Below are 26,662 nucleotides of genomic sequence, written 5' to 3' on the forward strand. Positions count from 1 at the left end.
TGTTGGGCTTGTGTCCAAATTTCTTTTTAGTTGCAGTATTTTGTTTCTTCACTTGATAAAAATGTTAAACCCATGTTGTTATGGTTAAGGTACTTCATGGATTCAGTTTTTTAAAATGCATTAAAACAATACAATTATTAATACTAAATAGACATCAAGTATAAAAATACATTTGATGAATGAAATTGCCAAAGCAGATGTTTCTAGATGAAGTGCTGTGAGCTGCAGAGAGGTGGCCACCTCGAACTAGTCCAGAGCAGTATTCCTGCTGTTTGTGGTAGTCACATGTGCTGGTAGCTCTGCACAGCTTTGCTTGTGTCCCAGTGCATCTCCAACCAAATGCTTCCCAAGGGACCTTGTGGTCTTGGCCTTTGTTTTCCAAATCAAGAGGATGCATTTCTGTGCCAGAGTCAACAGAAAAACTGTCTTTATCTGGGATCTCTGTTTTTTCATTCCATGGATGTCTTATACTTAGAGGGCTGGAGATGTGATCTGTCCATTTCTGGTTTTGGTTGGTGTGTTATGTGGTTGAATTAAAATTTACTCATCAGAGTGTCACAGAAGTACTGGAAACTTGTGTGCACTATTAGATTAATAGTTCAGTCAAAAAGCCTCCCAAAACAAAGTAAGAAGCCCCCAAAGCCTGTGTAGCTTAATGATAGTTTGCCAAATCTCTGGGAACAGTTTATTGGGTTGAGTTCTTAATCTTAAAAATAAAGAGTACATTACTCTGCTTTCAGACATATTTGGGATGTAAAAGCTTTTGACAGAAAGGTACTTACAATCATTGTTCTGTTAGAGAAGACAAGTGTAGCCTTCTTCATTTAGACATACAGTACTGACAAAAGATAACCAATTATTTTGAATAATTTTGTCTTAAGTCTTCCAAACAGATGAATGACAGATTTTCATATGGTTTTGAGGTATTTTTCTTCCTGAAAGTTTTATCCCTCAAGTCTTCATAAAAATACCAATGTTGGGATGAAAGAGGTGGTTGAGTGGAAAACTTCTCAGTGTTTCTGTCTTGTGTTTGCTAATACCAGTGTAATTGCTTACCATCACTAGGAAGCAATAGTTACAAGGAAAGTGTGTGTGTAAGATGGCTCAGGACTTAATGCTGTTCTCCCTTTGGGTATGTTGATCCATGTCGCACATGGGATATGGGTACCTAAAGTCATTTCAGTTCCAAACAGTGGTTCAGTCAGTTCAGTTTCATGGACTGCTCTAACTGCATTATATGGTAGTGCAGGGTGTACTTTATATCATCAAATTGACTTGTTATTTAATGCCTTCCTAGCAAAGTTCCTAGAATTGGCAAATATGATTGCTTCATAGCCAGTTTAAGAACAGCATGCCATAAAAGCTGGCTTTTAACGGGACAGTAAATATACTGACTCTCAGAATCTACTTGCATAAAAATAACTAGGCAGAGTGAATTTTTCTTTTAAATTTTTTTTATACAGGTGTTCATAAGCTAACAGAAGAAACTGTGGTAATATAATAAAGGGAGAGAGGAGAAAACAAAGAAAGAAATGGAGGACTTAATACAACACAGTAGTAAGTGTCCTTTAGTATGTAACAGAAATGTATGCTAGTTTAATGTTTTTTTTACATGTAGAATATAACAGAATAACATTTGCAAGAAATAAAAATACCCTGCAGTTTCCTAGCTGAAACTTGGTTTTTTCCTCTACCACAGTTTCTATGGCTACTTGCTTGCATAGTTGCACAATTTTTCAAGTTAAGAAACCATAAACAATTTTCAGTGTTGAAATATTAAATGTTAGCTCTGTGACTTGTGGGAATCATGGAACCCAAGAGTTGCATGAAAAATTGAAATCAATGAAAAGTATAAAACAATAAGACAACTGCAAACATTTCTGGTACTCGCTACTTTGCAGAACTCTTGTAATGATAGTTTATGTATCCACTCTAATTTTAGATGGCTGAACATACAGGAACTTGAAACCATGACTACTTTGTCTAACTGAATCTTAAGAGCACAGTTTGGCTTGTCCTCCTGTTATGATGCCTGGATAAGTTTGCGTGATAGGGTGAAAATAAATCGCTTCTGTAAGGAAAAAAATGGATGCAAGTAACATTCCAAGTTTTATGTGAGACTCTTGTGGCTATTTGCCAGCCTTTTCCAGGGTTGCAGTTTCTGAGGAAGTGAGAGAGGGAAATTCTTACATTTCACTTGTAAAACTTGCAACAAAATGATGGTCTGGTAAAATTCTTGAAGATCTGGAAAAAAGTTTACAGTTTGTGCCTGTCGTGGTCACTCTGGGATATCTGATCACCCTATGTGACTTTGCCCACACAGCAGAAGAGGTACGGGATGTTGGTAAGTTTTCAGTCCCTAACTTTCTTAAGTTTTCTTTTCAAATACTGTTAAATTTTTTGGTTTCTTCCCTTTTTTTTATTTATATAGTCTTTGGGAAATTTTCCTGAGACACACTTAGCAGGGGTTTATACAGAATGGTGAAAATAGGTGGTTTCTCTTGTGGTCTGAGGCTCAACTGTTCACTTCTGTCAATAGAATCCACAAAGCCTCTTTTTTACATGTGCAGCTCTCATGGGAAGTTTTCTGGTCCTCACTGTAAGAACATGGGAAGTTCTTTGTACAAGATAACACAAGCAGAGGAGCCACAGTTCAGCATGTTGCACCCTGTGGCCTTGATCATTTTGATCAGCTTTAAATCTGTTACAGATTTATTTAAGTTTCTAAACACATTACTAAGAAATTGCGAAAGAAAAGTAATACCTGAGTATTTGAGGTTCCATAAATGAAAGCTACAGTGGTGGTAAAATAAAAGTGTTCATACCAAGAAGTGAATTTTCAGACACACGAGAGAAAAACATTGTAGTAATTGGTGTGAGATAGAGACTGCTTTTGGGATTTTGGTCTTTTCTGTGCTGTATAGGAGGACAACTTACTGCAAAATTCCAGTTCCAGTTAAGCAGAGAAGACTGGAAAGACTGTACTAAGCTTACATGCTATTTTCTGGCAGCCTTATGCTTCGTATTGTCGAGATTTCAGTTATCTTTCTTACGGCCCATTTCATCAGATTAAGGGCAGGGTGGGGAAAAACTTTACTTAGAATCTTTCTCCATGGGAATACAGAACAGTTTCATAAGATTGACATATTCTCACAGGTTTCTGAATTTTAACAAACAGAAGAAAAAAAAGAAGGGAAAATGGGTGCTCAAAAAATGTCATAGTATAAATAATATCACACCATGTTTCCAAACTTTGAATCTAACATATTTATTTTCATGTGTGGGTTTGATGTGATACGCTTAATATTTTGGTAAAGTTTTGGTTTAGAAATTTATGCCCTGTCTTCCATGAAGTAAGACTCAGAGCTACAGGGTTCTTAGCAATGTTTTTGCAGTCAGAAGTGATTGTAGTTCTTTAAGAAGACTGATACTGGTAACACCAAATGTTTGGGCTTTAAAAAGCATTTACAGGTGGTGTTTCCCCCAAATTGTTGTGATGGTGACAGTGGATAAACTTCTAAAGGACATTCTATTGGCCAGTTTCCTAGTCTGTCATATCTTGGGGTCACCTTCTTCCGAAGGGGAAGGAAAAAAATTCCCTGGGATATTTTAGAACAGAGTCTTTTGGAGGAAAGAAAAGACAGGTGAGAGATTGTGTGATATTTTATGTAGCAAAAGGTTATAACTGGGAGTGTTACAACCCACCCCCAGAAAGTGAGGGATAACCCAGATTGTTGTTAATGGATCCCTTGGGGTAGCTTAGAGTGAAAGACACTGAATGATTGGTGTTTGTAAATATATGTAGGGTTTATTGCAGAAAGTTTACTTGCAATGGAAAGCAGGTATGTAGCCATTTTGGTTCGTATTATCTATAGTAATATGACAATATACACTTAAAAATGTATAAGGAAGGGACAGGTGTAGAAAGTTCTCACTGCCAGGAGGTGTCCTTACAACACTTGGTTGTTGCAATTATGTCTGTTGGTCAAGGTGGTGGTTGAAGACCATCAGGTGGTGGGAGAAGTCACACAGAACCCCCTAAAACACAACATCTATTGAGTTTTTATCAACTCAGGTTCAAGTGGGAACGCCCAAGTACCTCTCCTGAGCTGGGGAGTTTCACACTGGATGATGATTGTGGATTAATGTTGTGGTTCACGAGACACTTCGGAAGCCTTTGGCACCTTCTAAGACGTTAGAGCTGTCTATTACGTCAGCCCAGTCCAGTCCATAGGGCCCATCGGCAGAGATGAAAACCTTCAGGCTGAGGGCGAATGTCCCAGTGCTTTCCCGGCAAGGCAGTTACCACAGCTGAGTTCACTTTAGTAAGGACAAATAGACAGCTCCCCGAGCCTCAGGGTTTGCCTCTTTCCTTATCTTGTTCAACACCACCTGTACACTGTAGGGGCTCGCCCTCTGCCCCTGGGCGGGTACTTTGCACATCGCCAGCTTGCCCCTGAATGTTTGAGCTATCACCATTCCAGTCTCTCTCCAGGATCTCTTGTGGATACATTCTTCTCCCCAGAGCTGGGATGATTGGACAATAGCACCCCTTTATCTTATCTCAAGTGCCCGTCACTTCCCAACCTCCAGGCAGTAGGCATAGTCGGGGTGGGGTAGGCTGCGCTGGTTGCAGACGAACAGCTGCTGCTTTGCAGTTTGTTGCAAAGTCAAAGTGGGCAGAAGTCCTCCGATGATTTTTACAGTGCTTAAGCCATTAACCATTTCAGTCTCTCATAGAGAGTTGGTGTATATTTCTTTTAAAAATGTGATTCTAGCAACAGAGCATACTTTTTGTTGTGTGAATTCTTAGAGCTGCCATTACACAGCACAGTGTTCAGGGTTCTTTCATGTTTCAGGTCTGAGTACTGACATTGCATATCTTCGTTGCTTCTTACAGAAATAACCTGGATTGCAGAATTATCTTTGTGAGTAAACCAGAGTGTCTGTATATCATTACTGGAGTACAGTAAGTCTATTGTTTATGAAGGAGAAGGGGAGGAAAGGAATGCTAGTGGTCCATTATAAGATTTTTCTTTGTGTCCAGGATTTCTCATGGTAGAAAACAAAAGGAAAAGTTTGAATAGTTTGTATATGTCCTTGGAACCTAGAAATAAAAACAAAGGCATAGAATACTGACTGTGGGGAACTGTTAAACTAAAACAGAAATTTTGTGATGCCTTACTGCCTTGCCTCACTAATTAAACCACAGGGAAGCAATCAGCAGAGATTTAACTTTTTTGGTTTTGACTATTTCTTCTGAAATAATGTGATGGTTTGTGCATGGCTAAAAGCAATCCATATTCTTGAATATGTTTACATATTGCAGTACCGTCAAATCTCCCTCATTTGTTATAGTACTTTTGAGAGGCAGCAAAATTTTCCTAAGTTCATTTTGAACACCAAAAATCCTTTCCCACCTCAGAAGCAGTAGAATACAGGATTACATATGTTTTTTCACAGGGTCCTGAGCTTTCATCTGCCAGTCAAAACTGGACTTTTGATGAGAGACCACCTTTATTTTATGTTCATTTAAACAGTAAGAGCTCCTGAAATCTAAACTGAAGATTCCTATTAACTTTTTCTCATTACCCAGCTTTTTTTTTTTTTTTTAATCCTCTCTACATTCCCTATTTGACTATAAATTTTGCAGTCTGTTTATGGTCCTCTCCTTCTGGCAAAGCCTTAAGATTGTAGCTTTGAATGTCTTGGGCATGTCAGTCATTTGGCACTGGGTATGTATTTGCTTTCCCTTATTGTTGGACATGCTCCTGTCTTGTCTTGCCCCCACTCCCTGTGTTCCGTGCACAAGAACATTGTGTACCTGGAACTGTTTCAGTTCTGCCTCAACACCTGACTGGTAGTTGGGGCTTTGGTTGCTGACAGTGTGACTTACCTTCCCCAATTTTTTCATGATAACCTCAGAACTGCTGTACACTGCAATTTTTTTCCACTTCAGCAATGGCAGAAAATGCTGTTGTACTGCAGTGGTGGTGGTGTTTTTTGCTTGGATGAGGATTTTTAATTGGTGGGGGTTTTTACCCGAGGAAGGTTTTACAGCCTAGGTAGGATCTAAGTTATACAATAAATCTTTTTCTCATTTCTCTCCATCTTCTTCCTCAGGTCATAGAAAATTCACAGGATATACATATCCACAGTCCACAAAGCTGGTTTTAAAATACATTTTATCTGATATCTTTATTGCGGATGGTATTATGGACACATCTGAAAAAAAGTGCACTAATTTATATCTGCAAATGGAAAAAACCTTCGAACTTTATTTAGTGGGGGGAAAATCTGCTTCTTTGTTTCCTTGCATCTATTCCTGGTAAATAATCAGGCAATGATTGCTCATAGGATAAGGACAGTTGTCGGCTCATCTGCATTCTAAGTAGTCTGTTTAGATCCTAGATGAACTTTATGGTTGCACTCAGGAAGAGCTAATTTTCCTCATGGTTCTCTAAGTTGGGTTTGATGATGCAAGTCTGAGTGGCACTGCAAATAATGTTATATGCAGGACATTTTATCACTTACTTTCAAGTAATCTGAAGAATCTGGAAGTTTCTACGTTTGTTTTGAAGACTCAAGACTTGTCAACCTTTGGTGTTCAGGTATTTTTACTGTGAAAGATAAAAAGAAATCATTATTTTTTTCATTTTCTGTAAAAGACAAATCATCAAACCATAAGCCTACTTAACCTCAGGACATATTTACACCTTTGGAATATAAAGGAGGGTTTAGAGGTTTTGTTGTTCCAAGATGCCTTCTGGTCTTAATTTTCAACATCATCTTTTCAGTAGCTTCTTTCAAGGTGTGACGAGGAACCATGAATAATTTCCTCTGTTTTCACCATCTGTGCTACCTTCTGCCTCTCTTCCATCTGATGACAGACTAGCTCAGCTTCATCAGATCTTTTTATATGCTAATATGAATCGGAGTCTTTAGTTTTGCCGTCCATGGCTACGATGTTCAGTAATTTTTATTTTTTATTTTTTATCCTCACATCAGATTTCAGATCTCCTTGTACAGTAATTTCTTTAAGCACCTGGTGGTACTTTGCACAACTGAGATCCATAGAAATAATTTATCTGCATAGACACTTTACTCTCAAGCAAAAAGTACAATGGTGATTCATCCTAGACTTGCAAGAGAAGGCATTTATGCTTAAAATTCAAATTCAGGAAAGTAGTCGCACTTCTGTAATTTTCCAGTATAGGAAGGGGACAGTTATTTTATTCTCGTCCTTGAAATTATTTGGACTTTCATAAAAAAATGTTACTTTTGTTTGGACTAGTCTTATAGCAGAGACCTGCCAGTGCTCATCTGAGATGGACCATGACTCTTTTGCTTGAGTAAATGGCTTCTAAAACATAAGATCAGTTGGTTCAGGTTCTATCAACTACTTCATGGTTCTTCAATTTTTTTTAAACTTTTTTTTTTTTTTTTTTTTTTTTTTAGTTTCAGAGAGTAGACAAAAAAAAAGAAAATTTAAATATATTTAACAATTATAGAAATAACCTATATTTAAATAGCCCCTGGAGTTCAGGGGAGGGCAGAAACCTATCAGAGTTTTTTCTCTTCAGGAATCTTTTCAGGCTGTGAAAAGTTGGACAGAGTACTTAGACACTCATCCTCCTACTATGATGAGCTCCCTTCTAGTCTTTCTGGAAAAGTAACCTTAGGTTTGTTTGTTTGTTTGTTTGTTTTTAATATCTGTCAATAACAAATCTCAAAAAACATCTCTATCCAGTCTCTGATCTGCTGAAGAATTCTTTACCTATTCTAGTCCATTCAGCCTTCCTATTTCAATGTGAATACTGGGTGTCTGTCAGGGTTAGGGTGCTGATGTTCCCATGCTATGGGAGAGATCCTTATCAAGAGCATAAAGGGCTCTATGAGAGAATGCTCTGAAACGCCTTCTGTTTCTGCTCTCTTGGCTGAGTGTCCAGACTTTGGACTTTCTGATGGAGCTAAAGCTCAACCATCCCATTTTCTGCTCCACGTTCACTTGGCAGCATTACCTTGGTGCACCAGCCACACACATTCAGTGTTCTTAAGGGTTCTCTAGGTTGAATTAAATTGTTTCCTGTGTGGAAGACCAACGGGAACAAAGCAGGTAATGATCAGGACTAGGACTGCAGGACAGAACCTCAGTGGAATTTACAGCATTGCCGTTCATGATCATGTCTCTTCAGATTGTAACATTGGGAGAGCAGGTGAAATCCACGCTTAGGAATGTCCCTGCCACTGTCACTTTTTTGGATAAAGCATCCATGAAGTCCTATAGCTTCCCCTCTGCCCAAGCAATTCTGTTTTAACTAGGGAATGTAATTTTATGTAGCCTCCCATACCTAGGCCATTCTTTCATTACCAGGATGATAAGAGGGGGTTACTTTGTCTTCACAGAATCAAGTCCAGGACCATGTTAGTAGCAAAGCAACACTATCTGTAAAGGCTGCTAAACAGGATGATGATTTATGATGTGTCTATGGTGGAATCTGCCCAGAGTGGTGCAATTCATCAGAACTCTGGCAACCCTTGAGAGTCCCCACTGTAGTTGTGAAGCTCTTCTCTGCTCAGAGCAGAGCCAACAGGCTTTGAGCTGATATTCAGCAAGAGTTGTGGCATCACACAGGAATCTGGGGGTTGCTGCTGAGCTCCTAAGATTGATCTGTCAGTCTTAGAATGAGGACTGTGACACCTCTTTCCAGGTCACTGAGAGTAATGCACGGAGATGTTTAAATATACATTTAAAAATGGAGGAAAAAAGTATTCATAGGTTGTACCCAAGGGCAAGTCTTTCTGAGAACCCTGGAGTTCTGTAGCGGAGCCAGGACTGAGATGACACAGCACCTGTATCTGAAGTATGTGTGAGGATGTGGTGTGAACACATGCCGTGGGTAGTGCAAAGGTTGAAAATTCCTAGCTGCCTGGGAACATGTGCAATTACAATATAAATATGTAAATGAACAACACTTCTAAGAAAGTAAATCACTGCTGAAGAGGAGAGATTTCAGGAAAAAAATAACCGAGGGTAGTCATTAAAATCTTCCAAGTTGATGCTATGTAGCACCGAAATGTATTCAATTCAGATATCTTAGAATTATTTGGATTTCAAAATTCTGAAGAAAATATCTTCAAAATTCATTCATGTTTAGCTATCATAAGATCTTCTTTGTAATGCTTTCTGGAAAGAAACAGGCAGAAACAGAAAAAATCCAAGATAAATTGACTCCATATAACTGGCTTGTATATTTTTCTTCTCTCCAATTATCTTAGGAAGCTAAATTATGCAGGGGAGTTCTGCCATACTAAGAAATCAATAATTATTAAAGAAAGAAAACTACTGACATCAGAAATGGGAGGTTCTGAATACTTAGACCTGTCCAGCGTACCAATAGTTTTTTGTCCAGATAGCAACTTAAGAATACTTATTTTTCTTTCAGTGACTGCCTCAAATCAGTATGGCCAAGGTGTGCTTCCTGTGGAAATTCTGGATCCAATCAAAACAATCTATAACCATGATCAATTTTCTTGGAGAAACAGAGAGACAGCAGTATCGTGGAAATACAGCTACTAGAAGATAGGAGAGGACTACCTGGAATCATATTCAAGGCAAAAAGGGAGGGCCTGGGGAATTACCTTTACTTTGACATCTGGAAGAACTTAATTTATCAAGCTTTTGTTATTTATCAGGTGTTTAAAGTTCAAGTTTGAAAGTTAATCTTAAGTTTTCAGGGATGACCCCTTATCAAATTGCTCCAATTTCCTCCTTTGTCTGAGTAACCAGCCTGCAGAAGATGGATACAGCATATGTGATATGTTTGACTGCAGTAAGACTTTTATCATCGAAGCTTAAGCAAATCATGCAATGGAGTGAAAGCAGACTGCTGGAAAAGGTAAACCTGCCAGTGATCATCAGTTATCTCATGTCAGAGTAGGGTCACACAGGGGTCTGTTTGGTCCATTCTTGTTCAGTACCTCAATAAGCAACCTTATTGGTAGAATCTCAGAGTTTGCTATTGTCTGAACATGCCTCATCTCAAAGGACAGAATTATTGATATGCAGAAGATTGTAAATTAACATGATGCCACTCAGTAAAGGCAAGTATAAAATATTGCACTTACAAAAGTGAAATCAAATCCACAAATATAAAATTGATTTTAAGCCACTGAAATACTGCAGAGGGCAATGGGGTTTTGGTGTGGCTACTAAACCAGTAGTAAGCTAAGAAGGTAAGTGATACTGTGGAAGTGAGAGGGAAGAAAGGAAATGTCTGATGGGTGAATAAATAGGAGTGTTATCCAGTCCAGGAGAGGTATGTCCTGCTGCTGAAGGTCTACTGTGTCCAGACCTGAGCAAGTTTAATAAGCAATGGAGGAGAATGGCAAGAACATATAGAAAATATGACTTTACAGGTATGTAATTTTGAAAGAGTTGGATTCAGAGGAAGGTTGAATGGACATGATTTCTTCACGTGTAAAATACTGTTACAGAAAGATTATAAGCTACATCAGTGGAGCACAAAGTAATCAGCTTCTAATTTATGGTGGAAACCCCTCCCCAGTATTCTGAAAATAAAAGCTTTCTACTAAAGCAATATCAGTGATGCTAAGTTGTGGAATTTCATTCTTTGGGAGGGTTTGAGAGTAATGTAAGTGAATGAATCATAAGATGACATAAGATCCTTCCACTCTGGTTTGCACTTTTGGGTTTTACATTGCAAAATGCACAGCAATTTGTTTCAAACATCAGCCGTCACTGTGTTCAGCACTGATGAGGCTCCCAAAAGAAAAATAGTATGTGCCAAACTGTGTGTGTTTCTGGGAAATTCACTGATGGAGTAGGCCTCGATGTAAATACCCGTGAAAGAGAAAAATAGCCAAATTCCCCTTGGAGCAGGTCCATGAATAGAAGTTCAAATGCAAAAGGTCCCACTTTGTATTGCCTGGCTCTTTCTATTTCAAAGCTGGTTGGAGGCAAAGATAACAATAACCCCAGACTGTTCCAGTTATATGGGATACAGTAGCTCTTAATTCAAATGGAGAAGCAAAGCAGTATATTTTGCATATCAGATTAATAGCTCCTTGTTCTTGCCCTTGATGGTCAGACTTCCAGTCACAAGTGTGACTCTTGTGTTTTGCACAGTGACCTCATACCCAGCCTATTACCATGTTGGGTGTTTGCATTCATGTTACAATGTTATTAACATTGATAGTTAAATGTATGGATCTTGGAAGAATTCAAGTACTTGACATAAAATCATGTTACCTGATCTGCATTCAGGCCAAAGAAACTGCTTTTACTTCACACAGGGATCTGTGGCTGCCCAGTGTTTATGCTTTCTCCCTGGCTCTTTTTTACTTAGTGATATAAACAAAACTGGGACCTGAACCTACGTTAATGCTTCCACCAGGATAAGGACCATTCTTTGGCCTATTGCAATGGAATATCCTGCTGATATTGATTCTGATACTCTATAAAACATAATGCTGCTCTAGGAGGGCTTCTGGGCCATGTAACTCCCAAGTCATGACTGGCAATTGTTTGAGTGTGTGGCAGGTACAATTTCACATGATAAGTGACCAATTTTAATGCCCAAGATGCTCCCATTGATAGTATTTACAAAGGTAGCCCAGTATGAGACATGCTAGTTCATGAGAATTCCTGAGAGGGAGAATGAAATTTCCCATTTTTACACATGGATAGAAACACTAAGGGGTGAAATGACTTGCAGAGGTCGCATACAAAGTCTGTGGGAAATTTGGGCTAAGAACTACATCTTATAGCTCCCAGTTCAAAGTCTTAACCACAAGATCGTATTTCCCCCCACATCAGTGAAGCCCTGTTTCATCACCTTTAACAGCTGATAAATTACTGGTTTGAGCTGCTTAAATGCCAGAACTTTGAAGGGAAAGGTAAGAAGATTTTGTGGCTTTTAAGTGTTTTCATGGACACCTTAAATCATTCACCAACTGTATACGAATCAAATGAAATGAACTTTCTTTCCTGACTTGTAATTAAGTGCTTAAGAAAGCTGTGGAAGTCATCAGTTGATGAAAAAAATTAAAAATACATTTCAGCAATAGTTCAGAGACTAAGAAGAGATAGTAAACTAATACTTTTAAGACTTGAAATTGATTACATTTATAAGCTTTTTTTTTTCCTCTCTAGGAAACAGAAGAATGTCTATAAACATTTCTTCAATAAAATACTCAGTTGCTTAGAGGCATCTCTGAAAGTCTTTTTGCAAGTGTGCTTCGAGACCTTTTTCTGTGATGATTACATCAAATTGCTGCTCTGTTACCTTACATTTACCTTTAGGTCCCATGTTTCAATGTGACACTGTCTCCAAGATAGGGACAGATATCCAGTAATTGATTATGTCATGTAATAGTTCCAAGTATACTTTCACTGAAGCCTTTAGGCATTTGGTTTTGGGTATGTCTATGCTGCAGTCTGCTACCTTTAGGTCAGCTCATGCAGATGATGAGGATGACTGAAAAAGCTGTTTAAAGCATTGTGAGCAGTCAGGTTGCAAAGATTTAGGTGTCAGTACAGCCTTATGTATCTTCCATGGCTGTCTCCTACACTGAAGTCTGTACTGGACAATCTTCTTTGGTGCTGGTACCCAACTTGAGAGAATGAAAGTTTGCTTAGGTCTTGCTCACAGACTGCAATCATGCTTCCCACTTGTACTACAGAGGTATTTTTCAGGATTGGAAAAATGCTGGATCTTCACATCCGCTCTCTCTAACCTTTGAGTTACTGCATGAATTAATGCCCTCAAAAATAGCACTTACAGAGCTGTTTTTCCTTTGTAAGCCTGAAACTTGTATATCAAAAGAACCTGTTGTTATTGTTACTTAGTGAATGACTTTCACTAGAAAATCTGATTAATAGAGAAATTTAAATCACAGAACTCTCAGTTTTAGCGTCAGTCCTCCTTTTCTCTGTCATTTACTGAACTCTGCTCACCATGTCTATTATTTTTGACATAGTCATAATCCTTTTTATCCTTTGCTGCATATAGTTCTGAAGGAGAAAACCCCACTTTTTATTCCTAATGTAAACAATATAAAAAAATTTTCCTCATTACATATTTGTTTACACATTTATTGCTGACCCCCTGAAATCATATGTGAGGTTATGCATGTTATAAATGCACAGAATTTAATCAGAAATAACTCTAATAAACCCCAACATGGAATCTAAAAAAAAAAGTTCTCAAAGTTGACCTACTTTTTTGTTCTCCCTGCTTTAAGTGAATTACATGCTTCCTATGATAATATTTTGTTGTTACTGTATGCATGGCAGGAATTGTGTTACTGAAGGTGATTCATTCATAATTTTCCTAGCAACTGAACCTGCAAATGGAAGTCTTAAAGAAATACTTTTACAGCTAATTATCTTGTTTTTCCCTAGAAAATGTTAAATTTAGTCTGTTATGAGAGGTATAGTTATCAAGGGCTAAAATCCTAGTTTATTTTCCATAGGTTATGCAGTGTGAATAATCTCTAAAATGGAAAAAAAAAACCATTTATATTCCGATTGAGGCGCAAGGCCAGCTGGAACTAGCATTTTATATTTGTAAATACTGTGGAATTAGAAGAGGGATTTTTAGCTCTTTCTTAAAACTCTTCAGAGAGGCTGAAGAATAAATCTGTCCACCCCCTTCACAAGACAAGTAAGTTTTACATACTTTTATTCTAATAGCTCTGCTTTTTTCTTGTAGAATTTGTGACTGCATTCACTTTCTAGATTGCAAATATACTTTCTTCTGTTCTGCCTCTTTCTTACATGGACGCTTCTTTTTTACCTCATTCATTGTGTTTTCCATGTTTTCATTACCTGTGATTCTTTGCGTAAAACCTACTTTTCTTCCCTTTCCCTGGTGGAATAATTGTCTTCAGAATTTTCTTGTATGTGTGTGTACATTACATCACTTACTCTTTTTTTCCTGCATATCCCTCTTGTCTCATTCTTCCACTTGTAGTCACACTTGCATTTTTTTGTGGCAGGGTGTTGTCACTTCATACTTCTCAGTGGAAGACCAATAAATCTGAAAGTACCTGCTTTGTTTTCTCACTTTGATGCCTGGCTTCTGAGTTTCTTCTTCTATTTGAAAAATTTTGGTTATTTTTAGGCTCATAACTAACAAATCTGCTTCCTTCCAGGACTGCCATAGTCCAGGAAGTTTCTGCCTTGGATATCTCTCCAGAAGTGTGTCCTTTCCCCTTACAAGTACTGTTCAGCCACATTCCTTTTATCTTTTTTGAAAATACTGCTTACCTCAAAGCCCTGTAAAATAGTAATAAAAGTAATAGTAAGTATTCAAAACTGTCAAAAAACATGAACTATGAGTTTATAGATTTGGCATGTGATTTACTCAGCCTTCTAACTGTTGTATCTTCTGAAGAGTACTAATGGGAGATTTACTTAATGCATTTGACACAAACTTTTTTAACTCAAAGAAGCAAACCCCTAGCAGTGGCACAGTGTTCTCATATACTTATGAGGAGAAATACAAAAGCACTAGGAAGATACTTTTCCAAGAAGTTGTGAATTGTAGCTATGTAGCTTGACCAGTCTTTCTGAAATAGCCTGCCCATCACTTTATTCCTGTATATTAACTCATGTAGACACTGAATCTGAAATTAAAAAAATACTTACATGTTCATGTTCTTGGTCCAGTTTTTGTTAGTTTGGTTTTTTGTTTGTTTATTTTTTGTTTTGTTTACTCTTGTTCTTGGAACAAGTCTCTTCTACCCTTAATGAATGGAAAATAAGAATTTCTTGTAGTTGATCTCCTGCATAATGATGTCCATGAGAAACAGTTCCTCCCAGTTCCCCTGAAGTCTGTGTGTCTTTCTGATGTTGTGTGAGACTGTCTTTTGTAGAGGCATTAATATGTTACAGCTGGGTGTGAAGCTAGTGGTCTGAACAAGGCAGAAATCTCAGCGCCAGCAGCAGCATCTGTCGTTGAGCACCAGTTCTTCTCTATTCTCTGATCTCTAAAGTGGTTTACAGTAGACTGTTATCACATTCCTTCTTTTCAAGTACTACACAGATCTCTAAAAGGTCACAAAAAGCTTGTGGATGGGCAATGAGGTTTACAGAAAATATGGCTGAAGGACGCTATTAGAGGTTTTCTAATATACCAAATTTCCCTGGGGTGCTGGTATCAGACATAGCCAACCCAGCTCAGTTCTGTGGGGTGCCCGAGTGAGATGGTCCGTCTGGGATGGAGGTTGGGCTCTCTACTCCAGGTGAAAGAAACTTGCACAAGACTGAAAACACAACTGAAACTTCAACCTCATTGTTTTTTTAAGGCCAGACATGCTACTTTGATCTTTTCCAGTCTAATATGCAGGAGATACTTAGTCTTATGTTACTTCTGTCCTCCCTTTTTCTTCCTCTCTCTCCCCCTTTGCCTCTCTCTCCCCCTTCAGAGCACTGCATCTCTTCTCAGGACAAGAGAAAAATAAGATGACAGGTGTCACTCCAGCAGGATATGCAAGTTCCGTATTGACAAACAGTGCATCAAAGTGAACCTCCACACCAAAAAGATGAGAAAAGCTGTTCTAGGAGAATATGAGATGCTGAGAGTACATGGAGGAAGTACCACCCAAAGCTGATCTTGCACTCTTCCTTAAGTATCAGATACTGCAGCTGTTAGCAAGAGGTAGGCTCCAGTGAGGCAAATCTGCTGGTCCTCTGTCTGCTCAGATGCAAGATGGTAAGTATCCAAATAATTTGTTCTCTTCCAAATGAAAGAGAAATTCAGCAGGTTTACAGTCCAGTTCTTAAGAAGAGAAGGAAAAAAAACCCCCACAAGCAACTCTCTGTGAGCTTTTGAAGTTCTGCCATCAGTAGTAAAACTTAAGAGCTGTTTCAGGCAGTTAGTTTTAAGGAGAAATACCTGATCTATTCACAAAACTCTGAGTTGCAGACAGGGTGTAATTTGTGGTGATATTTACTAGAAATTATAAAAACTTACTCTTTTTGGCAAGTAATGCAGTTAGTTTAATTGTTTCAAATCTGGATAGGCCTTGTATCTTCACATAATGTCATTTTATCTATCCATTCATTGTGTTCTTGTGAAATAGCAAGTAAAGTGCTGTCTTCTAGGGCAGCTAACAGCAGTAAGTCCACTGCAGCACTTCCTGTGCAGTTCATTTTTCTCAGTTTGGCCCTAATTATAGTTCTTGCCCAGTGCAGTGACTACCCTTTAAAATTTTTTTTAAAGACAAGCAATCAACTGAAATATAAATTCCTCTCAGTTACCACGAGTGACTCCAAAAGTAATTGCATTTGTTTGTTTCGTCCTTTGTTTAATCCTTCAATTTACTTTAGCTAGTGGCTCACACAACCAGTGGCTGTTGCAATATCAGTTTTGATTTATTGAAATAGTGTTTGCATTTGGCTCCTGCACTTTAGAATTATGATAACTTAATAGCTGTTCTAGAGAGGAATATGGTAATGTGGGTAAAACAAATTTGATTTCAAAGATCCAACATTTTCATTTATCTGTAGAATTGGAAAATATTGATCCCTTTGCAAAACAGTAGTTTTAAAGAGTACATTTGTGAAAACCTTTTTCTGAACAAATTCAATGCCAGTGTTTTCTTTTGCCATGCAACAGTTGCATTCTGCTATCCCTCTTCTTTACAGCTTCCAGTAAAAGCTGTGTAAATCATTTATTGTAAGTAAGCAGGGGCAGTGGTAAAACCAGGAAAAGATGCTTACTCACAGCTAATTCTCATTAGCAAATTATAATTGTATCTATTTCCCATATTGCATAAATTGATCCAGACTGCAAAGTGTTGTATAGAAGAATCCTTAACACGCACTAGACTGTTTAGAGAACAGTCTAGTTTCTTTCCAGAGTCAAATACAAATTAGTGCTGTCAAATGGTGCTTTTCCCATTGCGGTACGGGCAAAGTATTTGGTATTTCAAAGCTGATTTCTCTATAGGGTTTTACAAAAGGTGCCACTTCTTGGGAATGAAGTTCGCAGCTTAGCAGAGCTGAATTCGCCAAAGCGCCGTTTCCCCGGAGCGCGCAGAGAAGGCGGCGCTGGGAGCGCGGTGCCGTGCGCGGCCGGCCCGGAGGGTGGCACTGGCCCTCCACGCACCGCCCGCCGCCCAGCCCGCGCCGGGGGACGCGGCCCGAAGGTGCGTCCTGCCCGTGCTCCGAGGCAGCGCTCTCGGTCATGTTTTTGTCAAAATATTGGCACTGGCTCTGCAAGTGGCTCCCGAATGGTTTCGGTGCGATAGACACAATGGTGTTTGCCCGGGGGTGAGTAAACAATCCCCAGCCTGCTCTCTGCGTTTCCCTTACCTGGAGATGGGCTGGAGGGATTCCTTCCGCTTGTGGGTGTGAGCCCGTCGATTTCTGACTGGGATAAGATTGGGAGCAGGGCCATGTGTTATGAAGGGCGCTGCACAAGAAAAGCCAGGTTTGGAAACCTCTCTTCTAGACGAGACAATCCTCTTGTATCTCTGTTTCCCCCCACCCCCATGTGGAAGTGTCTATAGGTGTATTTGCGACTTTCATGCATAGCCTACTCAAAAACATTGCAGAGTTTAAATATGATTGTCACCAAAAGTATTTTGCTATCACATACTTGACTGCAGCTCCTCTTGATCTGTTGTGTTCAGCTACACATAAACAGGACTATGGACAACAGCTGTGTATAGAGACAGTAAACAGGCCAGGGAAAGTGGTGAAAATGTCACACATTTTTCTGATGTGTTCTAGGGGGACAATGACAATCGTATAGAATAAAAAATATCCCGCATCTTCAAGGAAACCTAAAGAATTAATGTTAAGGCTTTGGGCTCTCAGCTTTGACCTTGCTGTTTATCTCTGAATGACAAAATCTTAAGAACAAAACCAAAGAGTGAATCTCTAAGGGAGGACCTAGCTTAAGCCCCTAGTTCTGATTGTAGAATTGCATTGTCAAGTCGAGGAATTAGTTAATTCTGAAAGAGGAAATTTTTTTCCTTTCTTAATTTACATTTTTAAAAACATGTTTGTTTGTTTTCCTGCTCAGCTCCCCACGCCTTGTAAATTGTGAATTTCTCTTTTGGCTATGCGTGATAAGAAAATGGGTTTCATTCTACAAGTGTGTTAATCATCCCGTAGCTTAAAAATATTGTAGTGTAAATGCCTTAGTTCCTAAAGGGGTTGATCTTAAAATAATTACAGTGATCTGACCGTTGCAGCTCTTTAATTTTATAAAATGAACTGTGGGTTTAAAGTGACTTACTGTTGTCTCACCCTAAAATGAGCAGCAGGGTGAAAAATTAGTTTTGACAGTGAAATTTGGTGGCGATTGCATTGGATTGTTACTGGCTTGGAACTACAAACATCTCAATACTCTGATTACAACCCCGACTGTGCTGCTATTAAGAGTTGGGTAAAATATACAGGAAAAAGAGTATTTTAGGGACTGAGGCGTGCCGATTTGCGGCAATGAAGTATTTCACTACTGGGCTGTCAGGGTTAAACGTTGATTGCACGAAGCTGGAACGAGCCCTGCGCTCCGGGCGCTGAGACAGTAGCGAGGTTTGGCCACAGGAGGCACAGCGGGTGTGCGCTGCACGGAGCTTTCCCTAATCCCTGCGGGGCTGGGCATGGGGCGATGCAAGATCAGCTCTGGGCCGTGTCCTTCTCTCCCCACCCCCCCCGGCCCGTCCCAGCTTTTGCTAACCCTTCTTGTCTTCTGATTGCATTGATCCTCTGAGAGGGCGCGCTTCTGCTTGGGCAGGGCAGCGTCAGTATTAAGAGATCAGAGCTGGCTTTCTCCCAGCCTACGTGAATGGATTTGGTGTCAAGGGCAAGGAAAGGCAGCTGCTGCTGCCCCAGAGCACCACCCACCCACCTGTTCGCTGGGGAAAGTGTTACTGGCCCCAGGTGAGGCTCCTGCCTTTCACACTAAGAGTCCCCAGAGCACAGAAACCCTAAACACGCTCCCTCAGGCCCAAAGCGCAGCGCCTGACAGAGAGCTGTACTTACCCCAAGCAGCAGGGAAGTTTCTTTCGTTCAGATTACAAGTGACTCTCTTTAATTCCTATGTAGGACCCACAATTTAACTTCCCATTTCGGGGAAGTTTATGCGTGTGCTTAAATTAGAATGTCATCTGATAAGGCACAGTTCCCACATCCACTGTCTTATGACAACTAAACATATTTAATGAACAGTGAGTCCATAGGGTACAGTAAGTGTCCCTGGAATAATAAGGGATATTGCATCGCTTCTGAGGGCAAAAGAGAAAGAATAAACCATTTCTGGCTTTCAGGAATTTAGACTCCTATTTCAAACTTAATTTAATTCTTATGGAGAGAGTCCCTGTAGGAGCAGCCAAAGTTTAATCAGTAACACAACAGCGATTTAGCTCAATTCTCAGTATCTTAGTCATATGGAGAAGCTGCTGCAACTGATTAGAAAGCTCATTTCATTGAAATATTGCATGGAAGCATGAAAATTCCAGTGAGGAAAGGCAACAGTCACTTCATCATTCTAGATCCCATGTTAACGCATCACCAACTCTCACATTCAAAGCCTTTTTGGAGTTGGGGGACTAATAACCACCCACAACCCTTAATTCTGAGTGATTATTTTAAGCACAAATTAACAGATCTGGGCCATTACTACCCCGAATTGAATCATTCAGAGGGGTGGGAGGGAATAAAAAAGGCAGTACTCCATGGGAATGCCTCAGGATTAACTGCTTTTGTACATTTCCAAGCACTTTTGTCAATAGCATCCCCTGTGTAATAAATTCCTTTTCTAGTTCCTTTCACACTGTTTACAGGCAGAGCAGTTAGAAGTTTGCAATATACACTCAAATAAGATTTTCCAAGTTACAAGAATTATTCACTTCAGGTAATTTTATTCTTTATAGTCTCTACATATTTGAATTTTTACTTGATGAATTCGTAACAGAATGTATAAGTATTAAAAAAACAAACAACAAAACCACAACACAAATCAAAGCCAGCAAACAATTGGTCCCCAAAGAATAAAGCAAGCAATCAGTTCAATAAACACACTTGATTTATTTTGTATAAAAAGGGTTAAGTTTACAACTAAACTTTTATAAAAAGTTTAGCATGATTAGGTACATCATTACACTTTTTGCAGAAATGTATATTTCTGCGACTATACAAGAAAACTCTAATTAAAGAGTTCACAAGGTTTCACTCATATATATATTTATATATAAATATATACACAGCATTCAGTCCTAGGTTTGTGTCAAAAAGGTAATTTCTGACCACAGACTTTCCTAAAAAACTGAACACTGGATCCTTCTGGTACTCACGCTCCACCTTTGGAAAAAAAGGCAAAGTCTGCTTTAAAATGGGCAACTCCTTGTGAGATTTTTGTTTCGCTCCCCACGTTGGGAATAGTATATAAAGGAAGCCTTCCAACTAGGGAAAGGGTATTTAAGAGTCTCTTCATAAATAACTAGGTTCAGTCCAAGTTGAAAAATGGGGTGGGGAATAAAGATCAATCTTGATTTTTTCTTCTTTATTAATTTTAAAGGTCCTTTTACTTGAACGTGGATTTCCCCCTCCAGATATACAGCTGAAAAATAAATTCAGCACCTCAAAAAAAAAAAAAATCCTGTAGACATTTTCTTGTGCAAAAAAAAAAAAAAAAATCTCATCAGTGGAACACCTGCAAGAGATTGAAAAGAAGCATATTTAGGAGAATGCTAACAGGGCAGAGATCCGGACAGACTGGCGCCAGAGAGGAAGCCACAGTTTGAACATTTAACCAAACACTCAGAGATTGGGCAAACCCTGGCGTCCAGATGCAACACATACACGCTCACACACTCGCTCTCAAGAGCACAAATTGAACATAAAAATAACATACACTCCAGGGAAAGGCTAGAAAGAGGATTCTCAGTCCAATCTTTATTTAGATCTCTGTAAACGCAATGTTCAGAGGCGCCAGCCTGCCTCTTAGAGCAATTATTTGATTAAAAGCAGTCACTTATTTAACTGATAGCGCAGACAATCCCACATCACAGAATTCAAGGAATTGTGCCAAGATTCCCAACTTAATCAGTCACTTTGGCCCAGGAAGTTAAGACTCCAAGAACAGATAAGAATTTGCATTAAGCAGCGAGCAGGATCAGAGCAGCCTGTGCTGCTGGGTGAACCTCAGCAACACACACACACACACACACACACTTAGGACCTCAAGACTCAGTTATTAGTCTCATTTCTTACTGATTACAAAGGCATCTCCTAATCAACTTTTAGGACCTATTTTTAGCACTTGCCATCACGCCTCCCATTCCCTGGGGAGGCAGTTTTTACCCGAAGTTTAGGAATAAGGCGCACAGCACTCACCGTTAGATTTAGCCACAAAGTGCTTTGCTTTCGCTTGACATGAGCTCTGAGGGGAACTCGGACGCCTGCGAGAGAACAAGAGCAGGGTAAGGGCGAGGTGGCCGAGCACTCAGGGAGGCGGGATCGGATTGTCCCGGTCCAGCCCCGCCGCGGGAGAGGGAGCGCGCCGCGGGTGCTGTCACCTCGCCACCCGCGCTGGGGACACGGCTAACGCCACCCGAGCTCCCCGAGCCAGGTCAGCGGCGAGCCGGGGCGCGGGGGAGGCACCTACCTGTAGCGAGAGGATGCTGATGTCTGTGTTGAGGGTGGTCAGAGGAGTTCTGGAGGAAGGGTTCTGCCCGGGTCTCTGGTGGTGCAGGCTGACGATGCTGGGGTGCGAGTCCAAGGCGATCTGCAGGTCCAGGATGTAGTCGATGACGTGCTGCAAGATTTCCATCTTGCTCACTTTCTTGTTCTGCGGGATGCTGGGCACCAGCTCCTTCAGCTTGGAGTAGCAGTCGTTCATGTTGTACAGCAGGCTCATGGGGTCATCCACGGGGGTCTTGCTCCGAGAGATGCCCAGGTTGTGCTCCGAGAGGCCGGTTTTCCTGACGGACCGCACAGGGCTGAAGGCTTTCATGCTGCCAGGCGGGCGGAAAGCGCGATTCCGAGGGGCGGACGGGCTGAAGCCTGCGGAGCGCTGCGGTGCCGCTCTGGCGCTGCCGGAGCTCGCACTGAGGGCCGGCGTTGCGCGGCCGCTCTTATATGGCGGCCGCCGCCGGGCCCGGCCCGCGCTCGCTGCCATTGGCGATCGCTCGCACGTCCATCACCGCGGGGCGCCCTCACTGGTGGGGCCTTCCGCCCGGGCAGCCAATAGCGACGGGGGGCGTGGCCGCGCGCACAGCTGAGGGAGTAAATAGTGCGCGGGGCTGCGCGGGCCCGTGCGGGGCCTGGGGCGGCAGCGGCGCGCTCCCGCCCGGCCCTCAGACATCCCTCTGTCCCTCCCCTGCCCTCCCCTGCCCCGATCTCTGCATGGGCTCGCACTGCTGTGCGGGGCTGGCGGCGCCGAGCCAGGTGCGCGTTGCGGGATGCGCAGGTCCCGCTGCAGCGAGGGATGGCGAGGGCTGAGCCTTCCCCAGGTCACCGTGAATTGGAGCATCCCGGCGATGCTTGCATGTCCCCACTTAACACACGGCAGCGAAAGTCAGTGGCCGCGTTTGCAGCCAGAGCTATAGGCTGCGGGTGTAAGCAGGAATTAAATAAATCAAGATTAAAGATAAAACAAGCCTATAAACCCCACTGCAACTTACTGTCCTGATGAGAACGGAGCACTGAGCACCCAGACAGCCAGGCAGGCGTCACTCCTAGCGCCCTGCTTCCTGAGAACAGGGTTACTTCAGATGATGCTATTAATTGGAGATCATTAAGCAAATGTGCATATTGGAAGTGCATTTACATGTATTACCCTTGAAAGGCTGCTCATCTGCGCCCTATCAGTGCTCGTGACACAGTACTGCCATTAATTATGCAAAGATTGTTTCTGGTGACAAATGCAAATGCTTACTACACGCTGTACTTTTAGCAGCTTTGGTTGCAGCCAATGAAACATCTTCCAGAAACATTCCAGAGGAAAAAGTTTTCGGGGTTTTTCTGTTTTGTTTTGTTGAGCTGGAGAAGTGACTTTGATTTTTTTCTTAAGTTTAGTTCCATTGTATTTTCTCATATTTTGCTTATACTACCGGCCGTATCACAAACGGACAGAGATTCCACCTCCCATTGCACACACTACCTGAGGAAAGTTCAACTTACGAAAGCTGGAGCTTATATACACAACTAATATAAATGAAATTCTGCACAAATCGCAGCAATTTTGTAAAACCACATGGATGCTTAAAGCGCGTTAGTGTTCATGGCAAACAAAACCGTAGTAAACGCACACATCCATAAAATCAGTGAGGATTGTGCTGCCAATCATAACTATTAAAAGCAGACAAATATGGGATTTATCTGCGCTGTTGTTGCATAGCTACACGAAGGGGGTCGGGGCTGTGAGGGAGGAACATTATGGACACTTGAAGACAAAGCTACGAAGAGCCGCATCAGTGTTTTTTCCAGTTAGCGTGGCATTCCTGAGCTGGTGGTTGGCTATTCTTTTAACAGGGCACTTTGGTGACTGTCACACCAGGGTGTTTGCCCCGCGGCTGTTCTCCGGGGTGGACTGGAGGCGGTGCCGAGGCTGACAGGAACACAAATCAAGCGTTTTGAAACGCGAAGGGTGAAAGTGAATCTCGACATTGAATCTGATAGGAAGACAAGTACACTGTTCAAGTGCAGTTACAGAGAGTAAATAAAAATAAAAAACACCCTGCCAATTAACGACTTGCTTAAAATCACCACTTAGAGGGACTTCAACCTTTACATCGCTAAGATACCAATTAGTGGTGGTACTTGACCTGCGGCCACCCGTTTTGGTCCTGCAACATACTTGCATTTCTGTCTAATGAAGGCACTAGTGGAAGAAATGTTGAGTGGTTTTGGTGTAATAATAGCCAACGTAAATATGTTCATGCTTCTCCCATCACTGTTTGTCGTTCTTGGACAGCACAGCAGCACGGCAGAACCGGCCGGCCGGGCGCTGCAGAGGACCCTGTATTGTTGCTTTCGCTTTTCCGCACCAACGGCTTAGCACGCTTTTTGGAACACCGGGGAGTTGTGTGGAGGGGCTAACCTGGCTATTTTCCCTGTCATCAAATGACTGTCATGTGCGCTTTCTGCACGCAAAGTAGAGCCCGCGAGCAGCCAGGCTCCGCTTCCCCCAGGCGAGCGGCTGGTAACATTTCATTCGCTCAATTCTGCTGTTTTAGCACTGAAAGCTTTGGCAGAGGCTCGCCAGCTTTGGGAGCTCCTGCGCTCTGACACGGGTCCCACGAGCGGTGCCACAGCCGTGGCGGTCCCGCTGCCCGGCGAGCGGGGGGGGCTGTGGGGCAGGGGGGGAGCCCGAAACCAGCGGGGCTGCGAGCTGCTCCTCGGAGGCTTCTCCCAGGACCCGTCCCAGGCAGCTCCGGGTGCCTCGGGAGCCGCGCGTCCGCCTCTTAGTTTTCAGCCGAGACTTTTACGGCCGGTTCCCAGCCCCGAAACGCCGCCGCCGCCGCAAACATCTGGTAGGAATTGCCGCCACTCGAAGCTACGCACAAGGCGCCGCTTTCGCCTCCGCGCCCCCCGGATCACAAACCCGGGGCTGCGCTCCGCGGGCGCGCGGGTCCCCCCCCCTCGCCCGGCGCCAGCCCGCGGCGGCTCCGGGTGCGCGGAGCGGCGACGGGAACGCGGCCGCCCCGGGGGCGCCGTCCCCCCCGCGCCCCCGCGCCCCGCCCCGCGCCCGGGGCCGGCCCGGACTGCGCGGCGCCAGCCCCGTGACATCAGCCCCTCGCCGCCGCCCCCCCCCGCCCGCGCCGCCCGGGCCCGGCGGCGCCGCTCAGGCGGCTGCCATGGCGACCGGGGCTGCGCCCGCGGCGGCAGCCCGGCCCCGCTTCCCCCTCCCGGGCGCACCTGCAGCGGGGGCCGCCGCCGGACGCCCCGCCATGCCGCGGGGGGGGGGGGGGGGGGCCGAGGGAATGTGGGAAGGCGGGGGGGGGGGGGGGGGGCGCCCGCAGAAAGGAGAGAGGGAAGAGTGAAACGGGCAAAACTGCGGATGGACGAGGGGGGGGAACGGTCCCGGCGCCGCTCGCCCCCCAGCGGGGCTGCTCCCCGGGGCCGGGGTGCCACGACCCGGGCAGGAAGGAGCGGGCCGGGCTTCCCAGACTGCGATGTGGGGTAGAAGGTGGGGGCTTCGGTCCTGCCGCCCCCCCTCGGCCCCACCCCCCCCCCCCCAAAAAAACAAAGTATTTTCTACGAGGAAAAGTCACGGGTTTTTTTGAAGGCTACCTGCTCTTTCGCCTCTGAAGGTCTTTCTAGCCCAGCCCCAGGGTCACACAGTCACGCCCGGCCTGGCTCCCCCCGGTGCGTGTGCGGGGCGGGGGGCTGAGGGAAGAACCTGCGAGGCTGCGCTACCGCCTCCCTTGGGGACCGGCGAGTTCCTCCGCGGCCCTGTGCCCTGGCTCTAATGAAATCTATCTAAAACATCCAGTAATAATGTAAATAGCTTTAATTGCCGCGTATTTAAGCCATCAAACCAAACTAAAAAAAAAAAAAAAACAACAAAAAAAAACCTGTTAAAATTGGCCAGGTTCCAAGTCATTGACACCATCCAGCCTGTCCAAGCAGGGCGTCCAAGTATGTTTTGATACAGCAGTTTTCAATGTAGCAGGTAAAATATCTCGCTAAACCCGGTCGCTTTTAACTACCCGCTCCCTTTTGTTTGCCTCACGTTTCCAATTCATTCAAAGAAAATTGTAGAAGTTTGGGGGTTGGCTTTTTTTTTTCTCCTTTCTTTTGAGCGGGAGGAAGAGTAACGCATGCAAAATATTTAGTTACAACTTCTGCGAAAGGCACCGGTCTGTAACAGCATTTTCTACTTTCACAAAGGATTTTCCTGTTACTTTTGTTCCGGTCAGAAAATTAAAAAAAAAAAAAAAAAAAAGCGAACGAAGAAGAAGAAGAAAAAAAAAAAAAAAAAAACTTGGGGGAGAGATAAGGTCTGGAAAACAATCTGGAATTGCCAGGCTGTTGGTGGGAGCTCTGCGGGGCTGGCGTCAGGAAGTCTGCGCCGCCTTCTATTACTGTTGATCCAGCTTTGTGCAGCTGCACTCAGTACAATTAGCTTGTAGAAACAATCCTGCTGTAGGCAGCCTCTTCCCTTCAAAGTGCTTTTCTATACTGATCCCCTCACATCATGATGCTGGAAATCAAGTCACAAGCCGACCACTGTTTGGCCAACATCATCTGTGGGAATTCATTAACCTCCATCCCAGAGATGCAACAAGAGATTGTTTGTCCAGAACTAAACTTACAGCTTAATATGATGTAGCCCATACAGGAAAAAACCTGTGTCCCCTTTTTTTTTCTTTTTTCTTTTCTTTTTTTTTCTTTTTTCTTTTCTTTTTCTTTTTTCTTTTTTCTTTTTTTTTTTTTTTTTTTTTTTTTTTTGTCCATAACAAGAAACACATTGTGCAGCTTTTTCTTCTTCTTCTTTTCTTTTTTTTTCTTCAGGGGGTGGGGAATGTAGCTGAAACCAGGCATGAGCCGGCTCCTGCTAAAACTTTGCCATCAAACTGTTTTTTGGTTCATCGGGCTGCAGTTTCCATAGAAGCAACTTATCCCCACGATCATCTTGTCGGGTGCACTTCGCAAGCTCATTTCCCGTCTGAGCTT

At 42.5% G+C, this 26,662-nt stretch overlaps 1 protein-coding gene and 1 long non-coding RNA gene across 2 annotated transcripts; both read right to left on the reverse strand.

Moving 5' to 3' along the window:
- Positions 1 to 5,066: 5,066 nt before the first annotated feature.
- On the reverse strand, positions 5,067 to 19,102 carry LOC125322619. Its single transcript, XR_007202117.1, has 4 exons — positions 19,025 to 19,102; positions 17,345 to 17,444; positions 6,535 to 6,620; positions 5,067 to 5,107 (listed from the first exon to the last, which is right to left on the reverse strand). It is a non-coding gene; the product is annotated as an uncharacterized LOC125322619 (long non-coding RNA).
- A 946-nt stretch (positions 19,103 to 20,048) lies between these two features.
- On the reverse strand, positions 20,049 to 22,096 carry ID2 (inhibitor of DNA binding 2). The gene is made up of 3 exons (XM_048296461.1): positions 21,648 to 22,096; positions 21,377 to 21,441; positions 20,049 to 20,693 (listed from the first exon to the last, which is right to left on the reverse strand). The coding sequence occupies exons 1-2, from the start codon at positions 21,993 to 21,995 to the stop codon at positions 21,385 to 21,387; spliced, it is 405 nt and encodes a 134-aa protein (XP_048152418.1). The 5' UTR covers positions 21,996 to 22,096; the 3' UTR covers positions 20,049 to 20,693; positions 21,377 to 21,384.
- Positions 22,097 to 26,662: the final 4,566 nt, after the last annotated feature.

Source organism: Corvus hawaiiensis, chromosome 3, assembly GCF_020740725.1.
Source record: "Corvus hawaiiensis isolate bCorHaw1 chromosome 3, bCorHaw1.pri.cur, whole genome shotgun sequence".
NCBI lineage: Eukaryota > Metazoa > Chordata > Aves > Passeriformes > Corvidae > Corvus > Corvus hawaiiensis.